This window comes from Miniopterus schreibersii (genome assembly GCF_964146895.1).
Source record: "Miniopterus schreibersii genome assembly, chromosome: 1".
Taxonomy (NCBI): Eukaryota; Metazoa; Chordata; class Mammalia; order Chiroptera; family Miniopteridae; genus Miniopterus; species Miniopterus schreibersii.
The window spans coordinates 183,126,989-183,151,403 of record NC_138101.1 but is presented as its reverse complement, the minus strand read 5'-3'; the positions used below and the strand labels follow the sequence as shown (position 1 = coordinate 183,151,403).

General features: G+C 47.8%; 1 protein-coding gene across 3 annotated transcripts in view; it reads right to left on the bottom strand.

The window, feature by feature from the left end:
• The window catches only part of IFT43 (intraflagellar transport 43), a 75,186-nt gene that overhangs the window by 2,079 nt on the left and 48,692 nt on the right, over window positions 1-24,415 (bottom strand). For all 3 annotated transcript variants that reach the window (XM_081133229.1, XM_081133230.1, XM_081133231.1), the window contains exons 4-5: window positions 21,557-21,589; window positions 20,877-20,923 (exon numbers count right to left, since the gene is read on the bottom strand). In XM_081133229.1, the coding sequence (XP_080989355.1) occupies window positions 20,877-20,923; window positions 21,557-21,589 (80 nt within the window). The remainder of the gene's footprint in view (window positions 1-20,876; window positions 20,924-21,556; window positions 21,590-24,415) is intronic.

The window sequence follows — 24,415 nt, the reverse complement described above, 5'->3', positions numbered from 1 at the left end:
AAGATGACACTGCTCTTGCTGTCATAGAGACTCCTTCTCTGAACCCTCCATATGAGACAGACATACAGACATAGAAGAAGCCCCAAAGCCATTTCTTTCACCAATTTAACAAAGTCACGTGAATAGAGAAAGAGATAGTATATCATTTAACTGTGGCAACTGGCCTAAGGTACAAATAGCCCATCTTCTCCTGGGACAACCTAACACCTTTGTATTTCTTTCTCCAAATGGGCACCACTGACTGGTAGAGGGGTTTTCTTTGTTTTAACCAGATTGCAGGGAGGGTCAAAGTGAAAAAAAAGGAAAAAAAAAAGCCAAGTGGGCTGAGACAGGCCTGGGATTCTCAAACTCACTGCAAATATCAAAAGGAGGAAAAATCCCAGAGAGGAAAGAAAAGTGAAAAGGAAAAAACAACAAACCCTTCATTTTTGCTTCCATGGATTGAATTCAATTTTATTTTTATTTATTTTTATTACTTCATTTTTCCCATTACCATTTACCCCCTCTTCCCTCTCCCACCTCCACCCCCCCCACACCCTCACCACACTGTTGGCCATGTCCATGAGTTCTCTCTCTCTCTCTCTTTTTGCTCAATCCCTCCCCCCTCCCCCACCAGAGCTGTCTGCCTGCTCCCTTTCTATGAGCCTGTCTCTATTTTGCTCATTAAATTCCACATGAGTAAAATCATATGGTACTTCTCTTTTACTTCAGTTTTAAAATTCTATTCTATTTTTAAAAGAGATGCAGAATAATTTCAAGACGAGCTGGGAAGGCCCTCGCCACTTTCTGGCTGTTCAGTGTTTAGACTTTGTGGCTGCACTAGTCAAGCGAAGCCCAAGTACATGTGTCAGTTCCAAGCCTGGTATCTTTACTGTTGCTTTAGACTGTGGTGCTACAGGTGTTGTATCCAGAAAAAGAGAAAGTAGGCAAGGGAGACATGGAAAACCAGAGAGAGAAAGGGACAGGTGGAGACGGAGTGATTAAAAGAATGGAAGGGATATAATGGAAAAAAATGGCTGGTGAGGAAATAAAGGAGACCCCCCCCCCCCCCAAGTGATGAAGCACATTCAGCAAGTCCTCTACCTAGAAACTTGTTCAGAGCTCAGACTGTAGCTCTCTCCTGCTAAAGAATCAGAGACAGGATTCTCGAAGGTTCTATTTCTTATGCTAATAGAAATTTAGCTTTCTTCTTCACTCTGCTCTGTGTGATGAATACTCCATGGGGAGGGCAGCGGCTGATAGTGCCGTCCAGAGTCCAGGGCGATGTCTGTACAGACCCTGCAGCGGGCAGGGGGAGGCTGGCTGTGCCATGAGCTATCAGCAGTGTGACAGTTTTGGAGTGAGCCAGTGAGCTGCTCCTGGCTCTCCTCGGACGTGGAGTCCAGCCTGAGATGAATATTCAGAAGTTGGTAAGAAAATGCCCCATGCTGAGTTTAGGGCTCAGGATGGGGTCTTCCCAAAGTCCCCTTTCCCTCCACAACACTAGCATTTGGGTCCTGTCAACTCTGCCCAGCTTCTCCCAGCCCCGAGGACTGCACTGCGGCCCAATGTCCACTCTGACTCCCCACAGGCTTCTCACTTCATCCCCACCTCCTCCTCCAAATGTGCACAAAGGAGTGTGGGGCTGGCCCATCTGTGACAGATCAGAGGTCAGCTCGGGCCTTGGCAAAGGGGCCTCTCAGAGTGGCACTGGTGGGGCTGGCCACACAGTGGGATTTCTCTCTAATTGGAAGTCTGGTGCCCAACAGAACCCGGTGAACTGCCTGAGTGGGACAGAGCCAGCGCTGACAGCCAGGCCGAGGCAAGCTGGAACATTCCGGTGCAGTGACAGCTTGAGCCATCGCAGCAGAGTCAGGCCATCCAACTCCCGGCCCCAGTGGAACAGGTGGCTATGAGCAGATTTTGGGCAAACTTCAAAGAACTTCACAATTTTAGTTTCTGATTTATAATCACTGACAAGTACTTGCTCATGTAGTTAATATGTTCTTGGGAATTTTTGTTCTCTCTCTCCTTCCCCCCCCTTCCTCATCTACCACACACGTACATGCCATGAACAAACTGAGAAGAAAAAAATGGATTTGAGAAATCCACCTCTTCATAAAATTACCTACAGGAAATGGTCTGGCTCTGCCTGCAATCAGCTCGGCTACTTAATCTGTGAGCCTGGACCATGACCCGGTCTCATTCAGGTTGTCAAGTTTAACATTCAAAAGCACACAATTCTAATAGAGACAATAAAAGAATATAACAGTCTGCTATAGTACTGCTGCTAAAAGCTTCCACTATTTTTAAAAAATGAATAATTATGTCAACTTTATTTTCATTTTCCTATATGCTGCTAATAAGAGGAAGAACATTCAAAGAAACAGTGAGCTACTTAAATATATGGGTAGGACTCCTGTCCAGTGGTTAAGGTCAGAGGCTCTGGAGGCAGGATAGCCGGCTTCGAATCCTCCACGTACCAGCTGTATGACTTTACCCTCTCTGTACCTCAGTTTCTTCATCTGTAAAACTGGTATAATTTTGCCCACTGCACACAGTTCTTGTACTAAATGCAATAATCTCTGTAAAATACTAAGTGCCATGCTATTCTTATTCATTTAAAAGATATAATATTGCGCATGGAGAGAAGCCACAGGGCTCTACCTTCATTTTCTCACTTATTCCTGCCCATTTTCCAGATGAGAACACTGAGGCTGAGGAACAGTGAGCACTTTGCACGAAGTGGAACCATTAATAACAGAGCCAGGCTTCCAACTTCAGTCCGGCTGCACCCTGAGCTTGTCCACACCCTCCCAAGCTTTCTTTGCAAAGGCCCAGTGCCTTTAGAGACGCCTCCGATAGTGGAAGGTGAGAGACTGCCTGTAGCCGAACAGCTTTCACTTTGCCTGAGGCTCAATGTCCTCTGTTCTTGGGTATTTCTCGATGCCAATAACCATAAATAAGCTAATTCTCTCCCTCCTCACATGCCCTGCCTGGCTACTTTCCTACAACAAGGCCAAATGGAACAGAATGAAAAGAGCGCACTGACACCAGAGAGCCCTGGGTACTCATCCTCTGCCACCCTTAGCAAACCAGCGCCATGGAGAAGGAGACAGCTGGTACCTGGAACCACCCCAGAAAAGAGGAAGGTGAGGACAGGGGGCTATGCCTCCAGCGCATGGGAGCGGGTGCCCTCCTCCCTCATCTCAGGCAGTTTCCTCACTCAGACCACCACGCCACACAGATCACCTGCCGCTCTCTCCCAGCTGACACCTTAAACTAAACAGGCTTCCTTTGATATCTGTCCCCTGCCTCTTATGTCGGCCATCTCACTTGTTGTTCAACCTGCTTGTCTGCCCCACGTTGCCCAGTCAGACTCAGGGCAGGAAATTCCATTTGTCCGCTTGTTCGTTGGTTCATTCATTCACTCACTCATTCATTCATTCAAGGAATACGAGCACCTACTCTGTGAAAGGTGCCATGCTAACTGGTGCCAATAACAACAGCAAATAAAACAGACATGGTCCTGCCCTGGCCAGTGTGCTCAGTTGGTTGGAGTGTCATCCTGTGCACCAAAAGGTTGCCGGTTCGATTCTGGGTCAGGGCACATGCCCGGGTTGTGGGCTCGATTCCCAGTGGAGAGGGGTGCAGGAGGCAGCTGATCAATGTTTCACTCTCGCATCGATGCTTCTCTCTCTCTCCCCCTCCCTAAAAATCAATAAAAAAAAATATTTAAAAAATGATAACAAAAAACAGACATGGTCCTTGTCTTCAAGAAGCACCAGTGCAATGGGGGACAGTAAACAAATAAATTCAAACATATACTGTGAGGGAAACTAACTGGATTCTATGGCTGAAAATAACAGGGACACCTGTCTTATTTTGAAAGGTAAAAGTAACATCATATGTGGTAATAAATACAAATGCTGCAGGAAAGTTTAAAATGAAAAATTTCCTTTCCTTATATGAGCCCCAGTTGTCTCCCTACAGGTAGTCGCTATTAACAATTTCTTGTATATACTTACTGAAAAGAATTTATGCCTACCACAGCACACACTCTTTTAAAAACTGTTTAAGAATGGGATTACTTTCCATACATGTTGTTCTGCAATTTGCTTTACCCTTCCTGATAATGTGCTGATACGTCCTATTCTTTTAAGTGCCCACCTAGTATCAATGAACGGATACTCCATAATGCATTTACACCAGTCCAGGGAGGACCTAATTTAGAACTTGGGGGTTGGGGTGGGTGAGGGGTCAGGGAAGCTCTCTGAATTTGGGACAATGTGGCTGAAAGCCGAAGGATAAGCAGGATTCATCCAGGCAGGGGATGGAAGAAACTGAAGGAAGGCTGGTGGGGTGGGCACGAGGGCCTGGGACAGAGTGGCACGGGTGAGGCAGGAGAGAGGTGCCCAGTGCCCGGAGAGGAAGATCTGTATCAACCAGCCAGGAAACATGGACCAGTACCCGTTATACACAAGACCCCTCTGAGGCACATTAGGGGGAGGCCAAGAAGGACTAAGCCTGGCAAAGTTGCTAAGGAGGTGTCTATACATAAAAAGATAATAAATGAGCAGAATAAGGAAAATACACATCCCTTCCTTTGTGAATCATCTGGGAACCCAACAGGCAGAACTCAGAGCTTGCTACTTGGTCTTTCCATCATTCTCCATTCATGGCCACAGGGTAGATCTCATTACCTTGCAGTAGGTAAAGTAAGTGAAACTGGCCCTCAGCCTGCCCCCTAGATGGTGAACTAGCTGAGAGCAAGGCCCACATTCTGGTCACTTCTGCATTCCCAAGGACTCGCAAACTGAAGGACAACTGGACAAGACTGGATCAAAAGATGCCCCACACACGTGAAACACACATGGAAGAGCTATATCAATCTTTTCTACATTGTTCCAATTACAGTGTAAGTGCTCCTGAATCCTAAAGTTGCCTAAGTGGATTCGTTTCACAAGCACAACCAAGAGCGATCCTTGGATACTTCCTGGATTTGACAACACCCTAGCAGAGGCTTTATCTCACCTGAGAGCTGCTCCTGCTGGGAAGGGTCAGTGCATACACAGGAAGCAATGGACAAGTGGGGACAAAGTTGCAGAGGAAGTCATTCAAACTTGGTCCACATGGACTTCCATCCTGAGGCTGGGTTTCACACTGCTTCCTGTGTTTTTCTTCCTGGATCTTTAGTATGTGTCTCACTGTATAATCCACTTTCTGGGAACCCCCAATAAAGGCTTGTTAAGGTACAGCAAAAGCAGTAAGAACTTATTTCAAAGAAAAAGTTTGCCAAGTGGGAAAGTCATGACAATACCAGAACACTGGTCTGCCAACAGATCTACCCAACAAATCAACTACCAGCTGAAAGCACAGAAATAAAGGAGGGGTGCTGAAATAAATAATAGAAATTAATAATGGAAACCTATGGGAATACCAGTCGTATCAATTTCAACTGGTTTCAAGGATGTGAAAGCTGCCATTGCTCTGGATGCATTCATTATAGATAGTATCACACCCGCGCACTAAATGCTAACCACCCAGCCGAGTCCCAGAGAGACGTTTTTCAGCCCCTGTGGTTGACGGTAAAAGCCGCCTGCCTCTTCCTATGAAGCTGGCCCCAGCTCTCTGCCATGCACTTTGTGATCACCTGCATTCAAATCTGGCTGCTGTTTGCCAGTCTGGGTATAATTAGAACAGAAAGTGATTTCTTAGACTGGACTCAGCTTGAAATAAGTACCCCTGAGCATTGCTCAGGCTCTTCACCTGAAGTGTAAATCCAAGTCCTGCAGGAAGGAGAGAACAAAGAAGGCCCCCCAATCTGGCTCCTGGGTCCCACCAGGAGCCCTCCTCTCTGCGTCCTTTTAGGTTCTACTCTTTGCTGATTTTCTTGGCTGGGGCTTTCTGAATGGAATTCCCTGGTCACATGCAGAAGGGTTCCTAGAGAGCTACGTAAAGACTGTGTTATACGCCAGCACTTTCTTACCTTGACACCTCAGTAAATAATACAAGTGGTTGGCCTACCTTGTCAGGTGCCTTGGGGTACTTACTGACGACATCTGTCCCTCTCACTTCAACCACTAACTGAGCTCCCAATGCCAGAGACCTGCCTGGTTATACACCATCTCCTCACAGAGCTGCCTTCCCACTCAGTGCCCTGGGCACTGCAGAGCATCCACAGGCTGTTAAGGGCTCATATCCACGATCCATAGCCAAGTTCAGTAACCAATCCACATGAAAGGGATCTGGACATGCTGCTTAAGGACACCCCAATACGAGCAGTCCAGACAACCCCTAACTTTGTGCCCATACTCAACAGACCCCAGCAGAGCTCACAGGCAAAAGGAAACAATGTCTGGGGTTTTAGGGGATGGCAACTTTACACCAGAGATCGTTATGATTTTTCTCTGCAGCTGCAAAACTTTGTTTTACTGAATGCTGTTACCTTCTGCACCACGTATGGGGAATTTTAAACAGGCAAATGGAAGAAGGTCTGATTGAAGATGAAGTTAAGTGAAAGAAATTGGTCTCATTTAGCCCATGACAGGATTCATCTGTGTTCCCAAGTCCACTGAGGTGGCATCATGGGCGTTTCATATTCATGAGCTGTGGCGACACTGTGTCCCCTCATTTACAAAGAGCCGTGTTCAGCAAATTCTGTCCCTGTGGACACTCCATGCATTTCATGGTCTTGTCAGAGAGACATCAAACGCTCCAGTAACCAAATACTAGAAAGTGGCTTTAATTAGTGGATCTCAATCGTATAAATAATTTTTTTTCTAAGTGAAAAAATGGAGAATTTTTTAAAAGGGAGAAGGGGAAAGCAGTAGGCAACAGGCTTCAAACACCCGAAGGAACAAGGGAAAGAGACAGTCTCAGAGGAGCTCCCGAGTGAGCCTGGGCCCAGCACCATCAGTCCCCTGCTCGCCACGAATCAGGGTTCCAGGGGCACAAACCCGCCTGCAGGTCCCTGGCAGGTCTGCTTTATGAAGACCCCCCTTGTGATTTCACCTGACTCAAGCCAGACCCAGCCTGTGCTCATGACAGGCAGAGGAGAAAGCAAAGGACAGGGTAGAAAAGAGTCTGCAAACTGTGAGGCTGGCTAGGGAGCCACGCTGCAAACGCCGAGACAGGGCTGACTGTGAGCAGAACGCGTGGCCCAACGTGCAGCAGTGTCTGGGAGCAGGTCCCCGAGGAAGTATGTGACAGAGGGACAGAAAGAAAAGATGCCCCGTCCTGAGGTGCCAGCTTGGGTTTGTTTGCTGGTTTTCATCTGCGTCCCGTATGCTGAAATGCCTCCATGCTCCTGCCAAGCTAAATCTCTCCTAATACTGCTGGGGAAAGATCACAGACCTTAAGATCAAACTAGCTGATTGTTCCCCCAGCCCCCAGCTGCGGGGACTCTCCTGGTTGACACTGGGTTGGAGAGGAAGGTCTGGACTGATTTCATTTCTGAGATAAGCCCGGCCTCAGCACAGCGTGGTGCTGGCTGGGTCATAAGCAGAGAAGGCGTTTGCTCAGAGTGGCGCCTCAGCTCATGGTCTATCATGGCGTGTGAAAGCCAGATCTCAGGATATTACCCACGGGGATGTTAGCGCATTTCTGAAGGAGCCATGAATGCAGCACCCCAGAATGGGATTTTCCCCAACACCCCACCAAGTCCATCAGGTGCTGTATAAGAATCTGTATCAGCCACGCAAAAGGGTCGTCAACCAGGATTGAGCCTTTCGAGCAATTCAAAGGCAGTGCTCGAGAGAGTCATGCGCGGCCCAACAAGGGTTCTCTATGGGGAACGATCCCCTTCGGCCCAGGAGCCTGACATTGGGAGGACCTGCCGGTGACCTCTAGGGAACATCGCATGGCTGGTTAGGACAGTTGAAGGAAACAAAGAACAATGGATAGGAATGCTCCCCCCACTCCCACAGCTCTCGGGGCTTCGTGGGGTTCCAGCTTTGATCTGTTGAGATCTGTGAACAAGGAGGGGTAAAGGACTTTAAAAATTTAGAGGAATGAAGTGGCTGGAAGGAATGGAAACTGAGGAGTTCTCCACTCTCTTCAACAGGCCCCAAGGTGAGTGACACGGTATTAATGTGACAGGAAACACCTCCTCAGAGCCGCCAGAAGTATGCTGGAAACCAGGCATATCCAATTCTATTTCATCCTCTTTGTGTTACACTCAAAAAAACAAGACAAACTACACTGCTTTTATTCCAAATCCTTAGTTTTGTATTTTCCTTATATATATTTATTAAAAAAGTGCTACTTTGATCGGTGCCACCCATGCCACCCCCACACAAGGAACTCTTCTGAGCGGTCCCCTCCGTGCAAGGCCACTGCTGGTGACAGCCAGCTGGTTTTGATCACAGCCATTCCGAATCGGGTTTTCATAAGATAGATGAGGAGTCTTACTGCTGCTCTCTCTCATCAGATGAGAAACAGGGGGAGGGGGAGGACGGGTCCTGAGGGAGCTGCGCAACAATCAAGAGCTGCGTGGCTCTTTCTCTGTCCCTCCACTGCTGCAATTTTCAAAGGCGTTTGCCTCGGGCACTTTTAAATGATGGTGTCTCAATTCTGTAATCATCTTTCAAGAACTTTCTCTTAAAGGGCCTTTTAGGTAAACCTAGTCTGTCAACCACACTTATGGACTCAGGAATCACATTCCCAACATGTGTCCTGTGTGTGTGTATACAGACAAGTACACACACACAATGAACACCTGTGAATTTTTAGAAAGCTGGTAGAACCTAAAGCCAGATCGAGTTCATCTCTTGCTAGGGTAGGAGGTCCCTACACCTCTCCCCGAGACTTCCACTCTAGCTAGACGACGTCCTTCTTCAGGCACTAATTTCCATGTGCGATATGTCAGAAGGAAAAGACTTCTCCACTCGAGGGCTAAGTGATGTGCTACGCGCAACCCCAGGTGCATAAACATGCCTGTCCCTTCCCATCTCCCCTACGCGACATCTGACCATCAGTCTTCAAACTGAGAAATGCACCATGGCCATCTATTTGGGAGAACACACACAGCCACCAGTCATCCGAGGCCACAACTTTCTGTGATCTTGGTTACAAAGAATACTTGGAGCAACTCTACAACTCTCCCTATCTCTTCCCATTGCAGAGAACATTATGGCTCTTTCTACAGACTCCATTTTTTGAGCAGGCATCCTAGAAGACCAAGCCTCTATTTCTTTCTAGTCAAATAAAAATCTAAGTGGCCTAAGATCTCCCTTGGCAGTGGTCCTCACCCATATGGGCCCACCTGCATTCAGGGCTCTCACCTCCTCTCCTCCTCATTCATCCGTTCCCATCACAACTGCATGGAGAGGTGCCGTGCCTCTCCCGGAAAGTGGGAACACTGCTTGCGGTCACATCTGGGACAGTCCCAGGAGTACATGGGATTGGTTTTGTCCTATCCTGGTCTTGTCTTCTGTATTCAACCCACAGAGAATCCAAGGAGTAACAGAACAAACACCTTCCCTGATCTCCATAACGATTTCAGGGAGAGTCAGCTGTCTTTGACTTTTGTCAGTGCTTTAACGTTGGATGATTTATTATTAATCACATTCCTCCAAACAGACTGTAGTACGACAGATTGCTGTCGGAGCTCTGCCTCTGTGTTCCTGGAGGAAGGTTACTGCAGCCCGCCTCATCTCCAGCATGCAAGCAAGGCACGAGACCTTCATCTGCATTCTTCCCACTCTAACTCCTCCGATGGGCACATGCAGGGAAGCCGCTCACATGAGCAAAGAAAACGGAACTCCAGAGAGGTCACTGTCAACTGTGTTTCAGGCAGAGATGCTCGAGATGGTAAGTTTGGAGAGTCTGGTGTGGCCTAGAGATTTCAGGGCACCACGAGGGGGCATAGAGCACTCTGTCCTGGCTCTGCCAGGGAAGCGGGAGGTCTGGGCAAGACTCTGGACTTGAACCGAAGTGAGGCAGAAGACGACTGAGTTCTCCTCTCCAGAGGATCCAGCATAGACACAAGAACCCATTACCCAATAGCAATCTCAATGGGTTTGGTAGAAAAGAAAGCATGAGAAGAAAGAGAGGACTGGTCAAACCAGAAGATTCTGCTTCATGTCATAGGGCTTTAAAGACTTCTCTGCTCAGCCCAGGTGTTGTAGATAAGACTTCACAATGAGAGGTTCAGCAGAGCTGAGGACATGGGCCAGCAGGTAAATCTGAGAATTAGGACAGGAGAGCAAAAATGCAATGGAGTGCTGAAAAAATGAGTGGAGACAAGCTTCCTGAACCAGCAAGAAACAAACCTACCACTTTTCATGGCAAAGAGGGAGCAGTGAGAGCAGAGTGAGTCATAAAGCCCATGTCTGAATTCCAGCTCCACCACTTGCTAGAGGAGGTGTGTTAGAGCAGCTGGCTTGTACTGGCTTGTAAGAATCAAAGGCTAAATTTTTAGAAAGTTTGCATGCAGGTTGTTAAATATAAACATTATTAAAGATTAAATTATACACCCTTATAATGAAATAAACTATATTAAAAACAAAGGTAATGCTCAAAACTCACCATTTCCTAAATTTTACTACATTTTACTTTACCTAAGCTCTCGAAATTATTTGCATCTAATGTAAGCAGTATGGTGAAAATATGATACTCTCATTAGTGTGCTACTGCCCAACTCTTCCCAGCTCTGTGGTCAAAGATGTCATGTTGGGAGCCTGAAACCAACCATGGTGGGGGTATTTATGCCACAGAAACCGGCAAACACCACCAATGAAGATTTTTTCCCCATAAAGAGTTGGCTGTTAAATACAGTAGTACCTCACCCCTTATCTGCAGGGGATACGTCCCAAGACCCCCAGCGGATGCCTGAGACTGTGGATAGTACCAAATCCTGTACATACTGTTTTTTCCTATACATACATACCTATGAAAAAGTTTGATTTCTAAATTAGGCACAGTAAGAGATTAACAACTAAAAACAGAACAATTTTAACAAATACTATAATAAAGGCTATGTGAATGTGGTCTCTCTCCTTCTGACAACTGATCTGCTAACAGACAGCTACTAACGTGCAGGCAGTGTATACAGCATAAATCCACTGGACAAAGGGGTGATTCACTCCCAGGAGCAAGAGTGGGATGAAGCAAGATTTCACCACACTACTCAGAACAGCATGCAATTTGAAACTTATGAATTATTTCTGGAATTTTCCATTTACTATTTTCAGACCAAGCTGACCACGGGTGAGCCCACAGAAAACAAAACCACAGGTAAAGGGGGGAAGTCTGTATTCTCCAGCACATGACTACTTATTAGCCACGGGACTTCTGTGAGTTGCTTAACTTCACAAAGCTTCAGTTTCCTCCTCTGTGAAAGGGTGATAATCAGTGTCTCCTCACAGAACTGGGGGAATTAACTAAAGAGCTACAGGTAAAGCAGCGCAGCGCCTGGCTACTGGTGAATAGTTAAAACATTAGTTACCAATACCATTTCTTACAAGACTGACTTTTTTTTCAAATTTCCTACTCAATATCCCATAAAGAGAACAAAGCCTAACAAAGCACAGAGACAAGAGAGAGGACAGCTAATCCCTGGACCAGTGAGTTCCATCCCACCCCACCCCACCCCACCCCTGCTCCATTCCTGCTGTGGATAGGTTTAAATTAAAGGTGTTCCTGGCCCTGGCCAGGTGGCTTGGTTGGTTGGATCATAGTCCTGTGCACCAAAATGCTGTGGGTTCGATTCCTGGTCAGGGCACATTCCTAGGTTTTGGGTTTGATCCCCAGTCAGGGCCTATACAGAAGGAAACTGATCGATGTTTCTCTTTCACATTGATGTTTCTCCCTCTCCCTCTCCCTCTCCCTCTCCCTCTCCCTCCCTCTCTCTCTCCAATCAATAAACATATCCTCGAGTGAAGATTTAAAAAAAACAAAAACCGGTGCTCCTGTGCATGTCTGTGTCAGGGAAGGGAAGGGAGGCATGGATTCAGAAAGACCTTAGCATCTAGTCCTAGTGACTTTGAATTTAGAAAAACAAATTGATTTTAAGGAAGATAATTAAATTTTAAAAATCAGTGCTGACTAAAATAGTTTTTAAAAATTAGGGATGCAAAGGAACTAGGTTTAGGGACCACTTAAGAAGCCCTCTATGTGGTACTGGGCCTGAAGAAGGAATGCTAACATAATGGAACATTCTTACTCAGCAAGAGAAAGGAACTGAGACATCAGGGTTCCAATTTATCTGTACTTAAAGAATTCTTTCCACTTTTCCTTTCTCTGCATTAAAGCCAGTCAGGCTCAGAATGACTGCTATTTGCGGGAGAACAGTTGAAGGATATGGTGGAAGGATTAAACAAAGTATGAGAAAGAACCCAAAACAGTTAGAAAGCCCAAGACAGAGATGAATGATGGGGAGAGGGGAAAGGGGGGGTGACTGAGTGATAGTCCTCTATAGATAGCATTTTTCTAATTCCACTGACAGACTAGCATCTCACATCTCATCCAGCCTCATTGCTTGGCTGTGCTCAGCCACTTTTACCTATTTTCCCTGTTGATGTGGATAAAAAATTGAACAATTACCCTTAAACTCGGAGCTCTCAGATCATCTAGATTGCTCCACTTGCAGAATTAAGTCCCCAACTGCCCCTGGCTAGAAGGGGCTCAGCTCAGCTTGTCCTTGAGCAATTAAACACTTTTTGGTTGGCCATGAGGATTTATTATTCCTAAGGTTTTGAGATACTTGATTCTGTCAAAACTGGACCTCAGGATGCAAAGAGCACAGCTCTCTCCAGTGGGGACAAGGCATGCCCAAGAGGCACCCAGAGCTGCCAGGAAGAGGGGGTGCTAATTCCACCCACAGCCCTGGGTTACACCAACATACAATGGTTATGTGCAAGAAAGAGCTAATCCTTTTTTTTAAAGCTCCTGTTTTCAGAGACTTTCCACTTTCTAAAGCCATATAACGAGGCTCACAAATTCTTAACTTGAATTTAGCTCGGAGGTCAACTCTGGAGGTTGAGTGTGTATCTAACTGTGTTTTTGGAGACTGTCTCAATTTGAATACGGCTCATCTTTTTTAAAGACAAAGAATTGACCTCCCATTTGTGCCTCTCAATGTTCCTCCCTGAAGTTTCATATTCCATCCAGAGTTCACACTCTGATCGCTGGATTTTAGGGCTGGAAGAGACCAAGCAGGCCTGGAAATGCTTCTGGGGTTAGAGAGGTGACATGACTTTGCACCTGCTGTCTTCTCTACCAGGGTCCCCCCACCCAACTGCTACCCCTCACTGCTGGCAACTCTACCTTCCTTTAAGTTGAAGTCTGAGTCACTTCCTCCGAGGTGCCCTCCCTCATCACCCAAGTCAAGTCAGTGGACTCCATCGCAATCTGTCCTGACTTAGCTGTGACTGTTCTCAGTCCCGAGGTCCCTAACTAGACTGTAAGCTCTGAGGACAAGGGCTAAGAATGTTCCGTTCACCATCCCATCCCGTGTCCAGCCCTATGTACCATACACAGTAGGTATTCAACAAAGGTGGTTGAATGAATGAATGAATGACTTGCCCAAAGTCACTTGCAAAAGACTGGTCTCAATCCTACTTCAGAGCTGATGTTCTTTCTCTAACACCACACACCTTCCATGATAGAAGTCTAAAGGCCTTAGGGCAAACCAGTAACTTGATTCCAAGAATGGATGATTAGGTCACTAAAGGATGGTCATCTACACAGGAAAGATCAGTTTCGCCGTCCTACAATTGGGGGATCCTGAGGTCATGTTGGGCTTGGGCTGTCCATCATTCTCAGCAATTCTCCATAATCATGAATCCCAACTTCCCCAAAACGTCAATGGAGGGGAAGGAACAACAGGTACCAACCGTGAAGTGAGGGGAGCTGAATGCTGAGAAATACATCGAGAGACATGGCTCCTGAATGTCTATAAAAGATGGGGAGGGAAAGAGGGGAGGGCATTTCACTAGATCAGAAGCCCGTGGAACACAAGGACTGTCTTGCTCACCACCAGCTCCAGCATCCAGAGCAGCCCTGGCGACAGGAGGCACTGGATGAAAACCTGTTGGCTCTCTCCATAAGGCTGGTGATGGAAAGAGGCCAGCTGCCTGGCGGGAGCCCTGGACTTCAGATCCTCATTTTTATTCAGAGATTCATCTCCTTTGAGACTGCTCGCCAATCACCCATCCCTACCAACTACAAGGAAAAAGCCCCTTCCCAGTGATCATGCTCCTGGCACTGATGACCTCAAAGAACCTGGAGGTGATTTTATTAAGGGAACCAGTAAGTTCCCCTGCAGGTGCCCAAAGACCTGTTTAACGTCATTGCTGAACGAGCGTCCAGGGATGATTCAGGGCGATCACTCATGGAGTCTCCCCACCCACTGGTTATTCTAAGTTCAAAGGAGCAGCCTTCACTAGCCAACCAAGTAATTCTCTGAGCAAAGATAATTCTAGAAACTAGTTATATGTAACATATGATTCCTACTGCATAATGGATTCTAAACATTCACATACAGTGAAATGGACTAAGCCAAGTGTGAAGTGTAACATATGAACTGATTTTCCATTAAAGGACTCGGGCATAACGGCACGGACAATAGATTTATGCCTGGAAGAGGCATCCCTCCTAGAAGGTAAAATCAAGTGCGCGCTCTAACATGCTTCAAACCTCCAGAGCCAAAATAAAGGCTAAATCACAAATTTCACATTCTAAGTTTATGACGGGAAAAAAATACTAGAGGTATTCTCTGAAAATAGGTATCTTTCTCTTCTCCTTTCTTAATGAAATTGCATTAAGCATCCTATAAATCATGCTGGGCACTCTACATTACCAACCTGGGAGCTAACACTAATACACCTACCTGTAGAAGGAGATGCCAACATAGCTGGGGGTCATATCAATTGTGGTAAATGTTTAGTAATGAATGGTGATGGCAATGATGCTGGTGAAAACCATGGTATCAGAGCAGAGTGTCCTCTTGGGAGTCAGAAGACCAGAGTTCCCCTCTGAGCTATTTTGTATAATAATCTCTAAGCCTCAATTTCTTAACATGTCAAATGACAGGTTTAGACAAGACAGACTATACAGTTACTTAAAGCTTCAACAATTTGATTCTAACGTGATAATGCCATAGTGGCAGCCAGCACAACCTTTTAATAATATGCATTTAGGATCTGTGTAAACTGCAGTACTCAGAAGGCTTTGCTGTAACATTCAACAGTTACTCCTTGAAATGTAGCATTTTTCACACATTGAAAAAAATGGAGAAAGTAGGATTTCAGAATTCCTTCAAAGGGAGTTGGAAAGAGGTGCAAGAAAGGGTGTGGAGAGGTTAGAGAAGAATACCAGCTGAGTAAAGCTTCTGTAGACCATGAATTTAATAAGCATCTCAGAGTCATCAGCATGAGAATTTCCATGCGCTCTGCTCCCCAACCACCTAACAGCTTGGTTAATATCTAGCAGGGACCCTGCTCCTTGAGTCCTCTGGCACATCCTCCTGGATGGCAACCCTGCTGCCCTAAGCAACCACTGGCTACAGCAACAGACAATCCGCGAAGGCAGGCAGACCAAACGTGTGCCCAGAAGCCACCAATCACTGAGCCACCACAGCAGCCAGTGAACACTGGCAGAAGACATCCTAGGTACAGGTCTGGGAAAAGACTTTGGGAACAGAAATGCAGAATAGGGTCACCGGGAATGATTAGTGGGTAAAGAAGTTGGGCAGCTACGTGGCGTTTGGTGAGTAGATCTAAGGGGGAATATCTGGCAAAAAGAAATGAGCTTGTCAATAAGAGATCATGGAAAAGCAAAGAAAAATGCTGAAGAATGATGAGAGGACGCCCATAAGCTCTTACCAAATCCGAGAGTGCAGACAGAATTCCTGACCTCCAGTGACGACTCTAAAATCCCTTTGGAATGAGATGAGGCAGAACTTTCCACACAACTCCCTTCCCCTCCAGACCTGAGTCCTGGCTTTAGAGGTATTACACCTCTAAACTTCGGGTTGCCAAACTTCGGTCTGCAAAATAGTCATTCAGGTAGCTTACTGAAACTAATGCACACCCCTTGGCCCCAACCCCAGCTTCTGCTTTATGGGTGGCCTGAGAATCTGCATTTTACCCATCATCCCAGAATACTTCACAAATGTCCTATGTGACTCTTGCCCCAATCCTGTGAGTAGCTCCAAAGCACAGGTAATCATCCAAGTCTTACTGATTTAATTCTCTCCTTTACTTTGTAGTTGTATGCAAAGGTTGTTTAGAACAAGGCTGTGGGATTCTTCCTCTAGCCAAGAGAGAGTAACTGGTACCAGACTTACCTTCCTGCTGGAAACAATTAGAAAGCTGGAAGAAATATAAGATATGACTGTTTTCAGACAGTGGAAAAGGTAGTACAGCACTGTGATCCCCAAAAGAAGGGAACTAAATGAAGGGCGCTGTGCAGTCACCCTGACTTTCTGCCTAGAGATAATTCCTGGACGCTGGCACAGAGAGGGGGAACCCCCAAGTGGAGCATGGAGGTCTTGCTGAGTTGAGGAGACAGAGGTCAAAGTTTAGGGGGCTAAGGTAGTTAGAATTTGAGAAGCAGATATGAGAGAGGGGGAACTGTGTAGGAAAAGAGCTCCAGAAATCTAGGTGAACTGCATATACGAACCTGTGCATGTACATGGTCAAACTCCACAAGGCTGGACAAAGAATTACTACAAGCAAGATGTGAGCTATCGATCCCCAGAGCTAACACAGAATTGCAAGAGAAACTGCTCCACCCAGGCCCGTGGAGAGTCCTTGTTTAACAACCAGGCTCTCAGTAGAGACACCTGAGTGTCTTACTGTTTAGGGCTAATTCCAGACTTGTGCTAATAAAGCTTAAAAACAATTCTCAAAATTATCAAGTTGACCAACAAATACACTAACTGCCTACCAAAACAAATATATCACTCTTTAAAGAAAGACAGCTAGATCCAGACACTCAAGCTTGTAACATTCACAACGGCCAGCAGCCAATCAACAAGCTACTAGTCAAACAGAAAAATATGACTTATAACCAAAAGAAAAATCAGTCAATAGAAACAGACTCAGAAAAGACAGAGATGATACAACGAGCAGGAAAGAACTTTAAACCAGCTACTATAAAGGTTACTACCAAGGAAAAATAAAAATATGAGAGAGAGATATATGTGAGAGGGACTTCTAGAGTTGAAAAATATAGTATCTGAAACAACAAATTCACTGGGTGGGTTTAACAGCAGATTAGACGTCATAAAAGAAAAGAGCAGTTACACAGCAACAGAAAACTATCCAAACTGAAGCAGAGTTTTAAATGGTCTAGAAAAACAAAGCAGAACCTCAGTGACCTGTGTGGCAATTTCAACTGATATAACCCACACACCTGTCACTGGAGTCCCAGAAGGAGAGGGGAGGAAAAATACACTCAAAGAAATACTGGCTAAAATTCTCTGAATCTGATGAAAACAACACATCCACAGACGCAAGAAGTTCAAGTAGGATGAGCATCAAGTAAGCCATACCAAGGCCCATCATAACCAAACTGCTGAAAATAAAAGCTAAAAGAAAATAAATCTTAAAAGCAGCCAGGGAAGAACAGGGCACTGCAAGCAGGGGAACAAAGACAAGAAGGACCACTGACTTCTCAGAAATACCACCAGCCGGCAGACAAGTAACTTCAGCTCTAAAAGTTTAAAAAAAAAAAAAGTTGTCAGCCTAGAATTCTATATCCGGTGAAAAGACATTTTCAGATGAACAAGGCTGAGAGAATTCGTTGCCAGAGGACCCGCTCTACAAAAAATGTTAAATGAAGTTTCTCAGGCACAGGGAAGTACCAGATGGAACTGAGTTCTACAAGAAGAAATAGTGTGTGGAAATGGTAAATAAGTGTTTTTTTTTAAAAAAAAGCTTTGATAATTTAGGTCCCAAGTATAATCTCTCTAGTAACTTTTTGTAAAAAGTACACACAAGCTTTCTTTTCTCTTGAGTTTTGAACATGGGTTTCAGCTGTGCTGAGGCTACGGGCCTGACAATGCCAGCTGTTAACTGACTACTGTGCGTCATGCGCCGAAGACGCGAAGACAGACAAGACATGGTGCCTGTCATCAAGGAGTTCAGAGCCCGGAAGGAAGAACAATCGAGTCAACACCTAATTAAAGTGTGACAGTCACCTGGCTCCGTGACTGGGCAGCTTACTTAACCTCTCTGTACTACAGTTTCTTCAGTTATAACCTGGGGATAGTAATAGTACTATTTCACAGGGCTGTTGTGGAGATTAAATGCTTTAACATCTATAATCTGGCAGACCAGAGCCTGATATATAATAAACACCTAATAAATATCAGCTACTGCTGCTGCTGTTGTTCCAACGCTGCCCAGGAGGTGGTAGGAGCACAAAGAAAGAACATCTGAGGCAGAGAGGGAGTGGATGGGAAGCGAAGACATGTCAGGAGGTGATGCTTCGGCTGAGTTCTGAAGGACGAGGAGGGTGAGTGGGTAAAGGGGGGAGGTACTCCAGGGAGGAGGGTGAGTGGGTAAAGGGGGAGGTACTCCAGGGAGGAGGGTGAGTGGGTAAGGGGGGAGGTACTCCAGGGAGGAGGGTGAGTGGGTAAAGGGGGAGGTACTCCAGGGAGGAGGGTGAGTGGGTAAGGGGGAGGTACTCCAGGGAGGAGGGTGAGTGGGTAAGGGGGGGAGGTACTCCAGGGAGGAGGGTGAGTGGGTAAAGGGGGAGGTACTCCAGGGAGGAGGGTGAGTGGGTAGGGGGGAGGTACCCCAGGGAGGAGGGTGAGTGGGTAAGGGGGGAGGTACTCCAGGGAGGAGGGTGAGTGGGTAAGGGGGAGGTACTCCAGGGAGGAGGGTGAGTGGGTAAGGGGGAGGTACTCCAGGGAGGAGGGTGAGTGGGTAAGGGGGAGGTACTCCAGGGAGGAGGGTGAGTGGGTAAGGGGGAGGTACTCCAGGGAGGAGGGTGAGTGGGTAAGGGGGGGAGGTACTCCAGGGAGGAGGGTGAGTGGGTAAGGGGGGGAGGTACTCCAGGGAGGAGGGTGAGTGGGTAAAGGGGGAGGTACCCCAGGGAGGAGGGTGAGTGGGTAGGGGGGAGGTACCCCAGGGAGGAGGGTGAGTGGGTAGGGGGGAGGTACTCCAGGGAGGAGGGTGAGTGGGTAGGGGGGAGGTACTCCAGGGAGGAGGGTGAGTGGGTAGGGGGGAGGTACCCCAGGGAGGAGGGTGAGTGGGTAAGGGGGAGGTACTCCAGGGAGGAGGGTGAGTGGGTAAGGGGGGAGGTACCCCAGGGAGGAGGGTGAGTGGGTAAGGGGGGAGGTACTCCAGGGAGGAGGGTGAGTGGGTAAAGGGGGAGGTACCCCAGGGAGGAGGGTGAGTGGGTAGGGGGGAGGTACTCCAGGGAGGAGGGTGAGTGGGTAGGGGGGAGGTACTCCAGGGAGGAGGTTGAGTGGGTAAGGGGGAGGTACTCCAGGGAGGAGGGTGAGTGGGTAGGGGGGGGAGGTACTCCAGGGAGGAGGGTGAGTGGGTAAAGGGGGAGGTACCCCAGGGAGGAGGGTGAGTGGGTAGGGGGGAGGTACTCCAGGGAGGAGGTTGAGTGGGTAGGGGGGAGGTACCCCAGGGAGGAGGGTGAGTGGGTAGGGGGGAGGTACTCCAGGGAGGAGGGTGAGTGGGTAGGGGGGAGGTACTCCAGGGAGGAGGGTGAGTGGGTAAGGGGGAGGTACCCCAGGGAGGAGGGTGAGTGGGTAGGGGGGAGGTACTCCAGGGAGGAGGGTGAGTGGGTAGGGGGGAGGTACTCCAGGGAGGAGGGTGAGTGGGTAGGGGGGAGGTACTCCAGGGAGGAGGTTGAGTGGGTAAGGGGGAGGTACCCCAGGGAGGAGGGTGAGTGGGTAAGGGGGGGAGGTACTCCAGGGAGGAGGGTGAGTGGGTAGGGGGGAGGTACTCCAGGGAGGAGGGTGAGTGGGTAGGGGGGAGGTACTCCAGGGAGGAGGTTGAGTGGGTAAGGGGGAGGTACCCCAGGGAGGAGGGTGAGTGGGTAGGGGGGAGGTACCCCAGGGAGGAGGTTGAGTGGGTAAAGGGGGAGGTACCCCAGGGAGGAGGGTGAGTGGGTAAGGGGGGAGGTACTCCAGGGAGGAGGGTGAGTGGGTAAAGGGGGAGGTACTCCAGGGAGGAGGTTGAGTGGGTAAGGGGGAGGTACTCCAGGGAGGAGGGTGAGTGGGTAGGGGGGAGGTACTCCAGGGAGGAGGTTGAGTGGGTAGGGGGGAGGTACTCCAGGGAGGAGGGTGAGTGGGTAGGGGGGAGGTACTCCAGGGAGGAGGGTGAGTGGGTAGGGGGGAGGTACTCCAGGGAGGAGGTTGAGTGGGTAAGGGGGAGGTACCCCAGGGAGGAGGGTGAGTGGGTAAGGGGGGAGGTACCCCAGGGAGGAGGGTGAGTGGGTAGGGGGGAGGTACTCCAGGGAGGAGGGTGAGTGGGTAGGGGGGAGGTACTCCAGGGAGGAGGTTGAGTGGGTAAGGGGGAGGTACCCCAGGGAGGAGGGTGAGTGGGTAAGGGGGGAGGTACCCCAGGGAGGAGGGTGAGTGGGTAAGGGGGGAGGTACCCCAGGGAGGAGGGTGAGTGGGTAGGGGGGAGGTACTCCAGGGAGGAGGGTGAGTGGGTAAAGGGGGAGGTACTCCAGGGAGGAGGGTGAGTGGGTAAAGGGGGAGGTACTCCAGGGAGGAGGTTGAGTGGGTAAGGGGGAGGTACTCCAGGGAGGAGGGTGAGTGGGTAGGGGGGAGGTACTCCAGGCAGAGGCAGCAGCTGGGATGCGGCGCTGACACGTCTCAGTAAGGCTGCCGTAACCAGTGCCTCAGCTGCAGTCCAGGAAATGCTTCTGGGGCTCAGGGGCATCTCCGGAAGCCCTTCTGACTTCCTACAAGAACATCTTACCTCCTCCATCATCTGATCCATCCAGGCTCTTCTGTCTGAGGCGGTGACTGTCCCCAAAAAAGAAGGAAAGTAGAAAATGAGTTTTAAACACAGAAAGAAACCACTCAGATTTGTACTGTATCTATCCCTCTCCTAGATGAAAATGTCTCTGGACCCACTCTCCTCCATCGACTTGCTTAGACCTAACTGGGCAACTGGGTCTGCCAAGTATGGCTGCCCAAGCTGGTATTGCATCAACCCAGACTTGATATGAACACTTCTCCTACCTCTAGAGGTGGGAAATTCGACAGCCCTGACTTTACACTACATCCTCACCTAGAAACTTTTTTTAAAACGTAAGTGTTATTAGAAGGCTAGGTTTAGAAAGCTGGTGCCACTTCTGCCCATCTGTATCAATAAAGCAAAACCAATGGGTCAGTAGTCTGATACCTGGACATGTAATTCTAAAAGCCACAGGGTGGAAGGTATGGCACGGCTACCAAGGCCAGGGTCCAGGCCTTCAGCGGGAGAAGTGGCACTAGTCAAACCCCTGACTCGGTAAGCAGGACTCCAGCCCCACACCACAGCCAGATTCATACTATTTTTTAATGCTGTTCAACAAAGGCTGCACAGATCTGACCACCAAGGCTGCACTGTCGACAAAGACCACCATAGGATGCCATAGAATACTGCAAACATACTCTTCCACTTCTTCAGAAGCCCTCCTTCCGGACCTGAAGGAGAGAAAGAGAAGGATTATGAGAGCCCACTGGTCTCGTACTTGATGTGCTAGTGCTATGTTGGAGAGGGAGTCTCAAAAGTGGGGGCACATTAGCATATCCCAAGCGCTTTGTCTGGATTCCTCTTTATAGGCCGAGGCCCACAGTCAGCATGAGGGAATTACAGACACTGTAGTGCCTTCTTATAACCTTATTTCAGCATGTCTCCAAATGAGATTACTGAGTTTAAGTGCAGGCTGAGTAAGCTCAAAAGCCAAATGAATATAGGTGATACTGTGCCCTCCTTTCTTTCAACAACTGACCAATTTATAGAGCACTCTTTTGGGACTGAGGCCTTGGGTCCCAGTTGGAGCTGTTGTGTTAACATGTGCAGCTTCCCATGAGCAAAAAGGGATGAACTAGCCATGCAGTCAGGCTGCAGGCTCAGGGGGCCTTTCTGCTCCCTCCACGTGAAGGACAGAAGCCCCTGTCAGTGATGTTGGGCGAGTAGTGCCCCTGGATATTCCATGGGAACTGGAAGCCTGTTCACACAGACACTTGTCTAGGACACTGGTTCTCAAACTCAAGGGTGCATGAGAATCGGGAAGCTTGACAGATATGCAGATTGCTGGAACTGGCAGCAGGGATGTCTGGATCAGCTGGTCTGGGGGCTGGGCAGCCCAGAAATATGCATCTTAAACCAATTTTCAGTAATTCTAATCCAAGTAGGATACTACTGACACTGAGAAAAACTGATCTTAAGTCTTCTGAATGAGACTGGCAAATGTTGACAATTGTTAAAGTTGGGTGATGGGTGGTGATTACTTTTCTGTATGCCTCGACATTTCCACAATAACAAAGTTTTTATTTTTTATGACTTCTTTTAAGTTAGAAATCAAACACCATGATGAGCTGGGGCAAAGGGCAGTGGCAATGACATAAAGGCCGGGAGGCAAGATGCATGCGAGGGCCCTCGACAGTGCTGGCCCACAAAGCCTCACCAGTAAGAACTATGTTGGAACCAAACAGCAATTCCTACAAAATGCAAAGACTTCCCCCAAAGAGTATACTCATAAATTAAGTCCAAGTTTAAATAGACTACTTTCCTTGAACTTTAGACCATAGCAACTGTACTGTGAAGGAAGGGAGGGAGGAAATAAATGAATTTGGTTGAAGCCAAGTTGGAAGAACAGGATGGAATAACTCTGAGGGGATCTTAGAGGCTGCGGTTTTGACTCTTAAAGGGCCAAGTAAAGAGACTGAGCAGCTAGGGGTAGGACAGTGAGTGGGACAGAGAGAGCAGTAAGAGGCCCAAGGTAGACTGCAAAGGGATGTCCAGGGCTGTACCACCAGGGTGCTGCTGAATGATGGAGGCTTCCAACACTGTTCTAAGTCAAAGGAATCCTAACACAGAGCCCAAGGCAGGAGCCGCAGCTGCCTCTTCTACATGGGAGGAGAGAAGGCTCTGCTCCCAACGCACTACCTCTAACTGTCGTGGGGAAGTTGAACTCTATAAACCCACTGTCCAAATGACTCAGTAACTGATATGTCACCAACGGCAGAAGAGCTTGGATGGAAACAGGACCAGAGAATAGGGAATTAAGGAGGCCAGGTAGCCTAGGCCAGCAGCACCTTCATTTGTACAGAAGAGACATATCCAACTCTGCTTACCCTTAGGGCTTATGACTGAATTGGTCCACAGCAGTGTGCTGTGGCAAAAGTAGCAGTGATTTTGTTTGAAGGAGACAATAATGATAACGCTAATCTTTGGGGTAAGGCTGATTAATTGGCATTTATCCACTCAACATCCAAAAAGGGGATGAATTTCATACTTGGCTTAATTGCCGCTGAGCCCACATCCTGCTCTCTCTCACTCTAGGGGGAGCCACGGATCCTCCAGCATCTCATTTCACCCCGTGGGATGGAGCAAGATCAAAATGGAGCTCTCAAGGATGGTTGGCAGGATGCCCTCAGGTGGTGTTTTCTCTCTCTCTCTCTCTCTCTCTCTCTCCCCCTCCCCTTTTTTTCTCTCTCAGCCAGAACTGCAGGTTCTGTGAGCCTTCTGCTCTGCTGGGGAGATGGAAAAATGGCACAGAGCACCCAGCCCTTGATGAAGTTGTCCTCTTCCGGGCCTTGTCTAGCTTGCAGATAAGTTTAGTCTGGACCACATTGCTGTTTATTTTGATTTTGTTTTGTTTTGTTCTGTTTTAACGTGAATTTGTTGTCCAATTGGGAGATTTTGTACAAAAATCCAAATTTCTAAATTCTTCAGATACAAAGCCTGGCAACACTAGACCTACGTTCCCACGTGGGAAACTCGGGGAAGCTGAGTTGTGGCCCCGCCCTACAAGAGCCCGAGCTCCCAGCACCGACACGGGGTCCGGTACTGGTTCTTCACCATTCACCTGCACTGCTGGGTTTCTCAGGAGCGAGGAGGCCAGTGAAGTCTGTGCTGTAGCTGTGCCACTACCAAACATGGGGAAGCTAACGGGAGGCCAAGTGGGAAGCATATTTTAGGAGAATTGACAGACAGTATGCATCTTTATAGAAGTTTGGATATGCAAATAACCTGTATATGTATCTCAGTAATATAATTTAGGTGCTATTCTGAAATAAATCCACACTTCACAGGTTTACTTTACCTGCCTGGTCCCCAAAGAACACAGAGCCCAGTGCTAGGACAGAAGCTAGCACACGGTTTTCAAACTACGGGTCATGGCCCGTTAGTGACTCATGAAGTCAAATTAGTAAATCACCCGGCCTTGTTTTAATAGCATAGAGGATGATAAAAGAAAGTGAGCTGCACGTAGTAAGGGTACGTAACAGGGAAACTTCTCTTTC